This window comes from Penaeus vannamei, chromosome 32 (genome assembly GCF_042767895.1).
Source record: "Penaeus vannamei isolate JL-2024 chromosome 32, ASM4276789v1, whole genome shotgun sequence".
NCBI classification, from domain to species: domain Eukaryota; kingdom Metazoa; phylum Arthropoda; class Malacostraca; order Decapoda; family Penaeidae; genus Penaeus; species Penaeus vannamei.
Window position 1 is genome coordinate 5,963,286 of NC_091580.1, and position 5,000 is coordinate 5,968,285.

The 5,000-nt window shown below is 38.1% G+C and overlaps 2 protein-coding genes across 3 annotated transcripts in view; one reads left to right on the plus strand and one right to left on the minus strand.

Moving 5' to 3' along the window:
- The window catches only part of LOC113826889 (synaptotagmin-15), a 7,509-nt gene extending 3,060 nt beyond the window's left edge, over nucleotides 1-4,449 (plus strand). Inside the window, exons 4-7 of one of the 2 annotated variants that reach the window (XM_070144384.1) lie at nucleotides 1-88; nucleotides 1,994-2,195; nucleotides 4,145-4,250; nucleotides 4,282-4,449. The exon at nucleotides 1-88 is cut by the window's left edge and continues 23 nt beyond it. In XM_070144384.1, coding sequence (XP_070000485.1) covers nucleotides 1-88; nucleotides 1,994-2,195; nucleotides 4,145-4,250; nucleotides 4,282-4,303 — 418 coding nt within the window. In that variant the 3' untranslated portion in view covers nucleotides 4,304-4,449. Of the gene's footprint in view, nucleotides 89-1,993; nucleotides 2,196-4,144 lie in introns of both variants that reach the window. The other variant, XM_070144383.1, reaches the window with a different exon arrangement.
- Nucleotides 4,450-4,740: 291 nt separating this feature from the next.
- Nucleotides 4,741-5,000, minus strand: part of LOC138867806 (mucin-22-like) — a 4,986-nt gene continuing 4,726 nt past the window's right edge. Inside the window, exon 6 of the mRNA XM_070144612.1 lies at nucleotides 4,741-4,841. Coding sequence (XP_070000713.1) covers nucleotides 4,741-4,841 — 101 coding nt within the window. The remainder of the gene's footprint in view (nucleotides 4,842-5,000) is intronic.

The window sequence follows — 5,000 nt, forward strand, 5'->3', positions numbered from 1 at the left end:
TGACCTTGGAGAGATCCTCGTGTCCTTGACCTTCAACGACAACCTGCACCGCCTGTCCATCACCGTGTTCCAGGCCAAGGGAATCAAGGTACGGCGTTGACCTTCCCTTTTACGAGTGATAATAAGGATGATGATGATGATAATGATGATAATAATGATAATGGCAATGATAATAATAATCGGAAATTGATAACAACAATGATACTATGGATAATCATTGTAATGACAATAATTGCAATGATTATTAGTAATGATTATTATTATTATTATCATTATTATTATTATTATTATTATTATTATTATTATTATTATTATTATTATTATTATTATTATTATTATTATTATTATTATTATTATTATTATTATTATCATTATTATTATTATTATCATTATTATTATTATTATTATTATTATTATTATTATTATTATTATTATCATTATTATTATTACTATAATAATACAGATAATGATGATAATGATTATAATAATAGTAATAGTCATAAGAATAATGATGATAATAATGATAATGATAATGATGATAACAATGACAATGATGATAATGGATAAAAATAAGAAAATAAAAAAACTTGGAGTCGCATTTTTTCCCCGGTGTAGGTTTGACTTTTTTACATTAATTTCTATTTGCTTTTTATTCGAATTTATATAATTTATCTTATTTTATAGATACATTATTATATTTTTTTTATTCTGTATCCATAACATATATAGTATCAAACGTTATTTTTTCTTTCTATTTCATGTCTATCGTTTATAATGTTTATCGTATCACTATATCTAGATTACCATATGCTATTATATTTTTGTTGCATTTATTATATTATCTCGTATTTATCTCTCTATATCTTTCATTTATAAACCGGAAGGAACATGGAGGTCTATCATACATGGGGTGATTTATCCATCCATTAGTAATTCCGCTAAACTAAAATTCTTTTTGTATTTAATTATCATCATTATTAATATTATTATTATTATTATATTTATTTATTTATTATCATTATTATTTTTTTTTCCGATGCGACATTCCGTTTCTTGATGCAAATATTTATAAATTTTTTTATGACTGCTAATTGTGAATATTATCGTAGCTTCATTAGCAGACTACGTTATATGGACATCGAATGTTCTCCTCTTAAACAATTCACAAACTCTCCCATTTATCGTAAACACTCTCAGTTCCTCCCTCATTCACTCCAACTCCTTCCCCACTCCTTCCCCTTTGCAACACAAACGCCCCTTTCGCTCGGCCACTTCTCCCCCACTCCTTCCCCAACTTCCTCCCTCACACCCTCCCCAACTCCCTCACACCCTCTCCAACTCCCTCACACCCTCCCCAACTCCCTCACACTCTCCCCAACTCCCTCACAACGTCCCCTACTCCCTCACATCCTCCCCTACTCCAGCTCTCAATACCTCCCCCTCTCACTCCCTCATACCCTCATCCACTCCCTCCCTAACACCCTCACCTACTCCTTCTCTCACTACCTCCCCTACTCCCTCTCTCACTCTCTCTCTCCAACATCCTCCCGCACTACTTCCAGTACACCCTCCCCCACACTCTCTCCTCAACTCCCTCCCTTACACACTCCCCCACACCCTTTCCCCAACACCCTCCACCATGCAACACAGACACCCACCCTCGCCCCCTCCCTCACTCCTTCCCCCATACGTTCTCCCTCATGCTACACATACACCCACCCTCACCCCCTCCCTCACCCCTTTCCCCCTCGCCCCCTCCCTCACCCCTTTCCCCCTCGCCCCCTCCCTCACCCCTTTCCCCCTCGCCCCCTCCCTCACCCCTTCCCTCACTTCCTTGCCCACCTCTTTCCCCCTCGCCATCCCCAACGCCACACAGACACCCACCCTCACCCCCTCCCCATGCAACCCCTACTCACCCCCTCCCTCAACCCCTCCCTCGCCCACCCCCACGCCACACAGACACCCCTACTCACCCCCTCCCTTCCCCGCGCAGGTGAACGAGGGCGAGGTCGTGTCCTGGGTCAAGGTGTCCCTCATGAACCAGCGTCGGGCGGTCAAGACGAAGAAGACAGCTGTTGTGGCGGCGAACGACGAGCCCCAGTACAACGAGTCCTTTCACTTCAGACCCCCGCCCGCCCTCGAGGGGGTCCACATCACCCTCCAGCTGTACGTGGCGTCGAGCTCCAACTCTAAAGGTCAGTTCGAGTCCGAGGTGTCAGGTTGTGGTCATGTTAGTTCATGACGGAGGGTTGGGTTGTGTTCAAAATCAGTTCATTTCAAAAGGTTAAGTGGTACCGGAAGTTCAGTTCATGTCAAGGGATTAGCGTAAAAAAAATGTTCATGTCAAGAGGTTCGTTCATGTCAAAGGATTAGCTTTAAAAAAAAATTTCATCTCAAAAGGTTCGTTCATGTCAAAGGATTAGCTTAAAATTATTCATGTCAAAAGCTCAGTCCATGTCCAAGGATTAGCGTAAAAAAATGTTCATGTCAAAAGGTTCGTTCATATCAAAGGATTATCTAATGGGGGTAAAGGTTAGTTTTAAGGTCGGTTCAGGTCAAAGGGTCAATTAGTGGTAAAAAAGTCAGTTCATGTCTTAAGGTCAGTCCACTTCAAAAGGTCAGGGCAGTTTCAAATTTCATTAAATTATGAGTTTGATCGGAAAATGAATTCATCTTTTTGAATATACAATATCATTGACACTGAGTTCGAAATTTGTTTGTTAACGGTCATTGGCTAATGAGTTTTTCTTATAAAAAGAATTGCTATGAAGTTTTGACATTATTTATTGATACGCCATGCATATCATACTCCTTCAGCCAATGGACATATAACTTATATTAATCCAATTTCATATTCTTTCAGCTAAATTCTATATTCTTTCAAACACGTTACACATATGCATGAAATAAAGTACTTTGCTTTCAACCTCGCAAAATTTCACTCTACTTATTTTAGAGATAATACATGGTCTCATAATGTTATCAATGCTGTAGATCTGTGAGATACTTTTCAGATCATTGACACATTTCCGACCTCTAAGGGTACAGTCACACTAGCACATTTACCGTCAATTTTTTTAGAATTTTCTAAATTTTTCTCCATTTTTGAGCGAATTGTCGATTCTCCAGTCAGACGATACTGATCGTTTCCGTCTGAAAACCTTTCCGTCAACTTTTTTCAGCCAAGCAAAGTCAGATCAAGAGCTATATTCTAGAATGTTTGTATTGATGTTAAATAAGATTGGCAAAAAATTGACGGAAAAAGTGCTAGTGTGACACGGCCTTAAGACACATTTTAGATCTACGACACATTTCAGATCTCGAAGACAAATCTCAGGTTTGCAAGGCACATTCCAGACATAAAACATTGTTTCATATATTTGTCAACTTTTAGATCTTTGTCAACTTTCAGATCTTAGTCAATTTTCAGATCTTTGTCACCATTCAGATCTTTAAGTCAACTTTTAGATCTTTAAGTCACCATTCAGATCTTTAAGCCAACTTTCAGATCTTTAAGTCACCATTCAGATCTTTAAGTCAACTTTTAGATCTTTAAGTCACCATTCAGATCTTTAAGCCAACTTTCAGATCTTTAAGTCACCATTCAGATCTTTAAGTCAACTTTTAGATCTTTGTCACCATTCAGATCTTTAAGTCAACTTTTAGATCTTTAAGTCACCATTCAGATCTTTAAGTCAACTTTTAGATCTTTGTCACCATTCAGATCTTTAAGTCAACTTTTAGATCTTTAAGTCACCATTCAGATCTTTAAGTCAACTTTTAGATCTTTAAGTCACCATTCAGATCTTTAAGCCAACTTTCAGATCTTTAAGTCACCTTTCAGATCTTTAAGTCAACTTTCATATCTTTAAGTCACCATTCAGATCTTTAAGCCAACTTTCAGATCTTTAAGTCACCTTTCAGATCTTTAAGTCAACTTTCATATCTTTAAGTCAACTTTCAGATCTTTAAGTCACCATTCAGTCAACTTTTAGATCTTTAAGTCACCATTCAGATCTTTATCACCATTCAGATCTTTAAGCTGCCATTCAGATCTTCAAGTCACCTTTTAAATATTTATGACACATTTCTGATCTACGAAGCCTTTCGAGTCTTTCCCTAAATGAGCTTGACTTCCCAACAGGTCGTCTCGTGGGTCGTGTGACCATCGGGTCCTTCATGTTCGCACGAGGTCGAGCCCTAAACCACTGGAATGAGGTCCTCTCGACGCCCAAGGAACCTATACAGTTCTGGCACTCCCTCACGGAGTAGTCCTGAAAGCTGGCACTCCCTCACGGAGTAGTCCTGACAGCTGGCGCCCTCTCATGGAGTAGTAATGTTAGGTCTCAAAGTATTGTTATTGTTCTAAAGTGTGGAAAATGACCCCCAAAAGGTATTGAGTAATTTCATCTATAACAATATCTAGTTACTTTTCTTCAGTAACTGTCACACGGTAGTTTCATTTTGATTTTTTTAATAACGATACATACAACATACTTCAAAGAAAACTATGGTTATATTAACACTGGCGTGAACGAAATGCAGATAACATTAACAGTAACCCTTTCATATGACAACACCAGCAATAAAGACAATATTTACTTCTGTCTAATGATTGCCACTGAATGTTTTGCTACGAACAATATAATTTAACAATGTTTATTCTGTTAAACTGTATGAAAAAATGTTCACATATAGTTCTTCCATGCTGGTTAAACTGTCAGAAGGCAGTTCTTTATTCTATGTTCTCACGGCCTTTGTAACCATTAAATATGACTCTTTATTCACTCTCTGAACACACAGACCAACATTGGCATCTTCATAGGCTTGGTACACCTTCGCTGTGTAAGATATCCAAAAGGCATACAAGTGTGATGCAGACTTGGCGATACTACGACTGAGCATATATGCGTAAAAGCTTGGCATCCTTCGTATCATTCGTTGTAGTAACGTCGTGCACATTTCTCCACGAATATTTGACACTGCTCTGTGGAATAAAT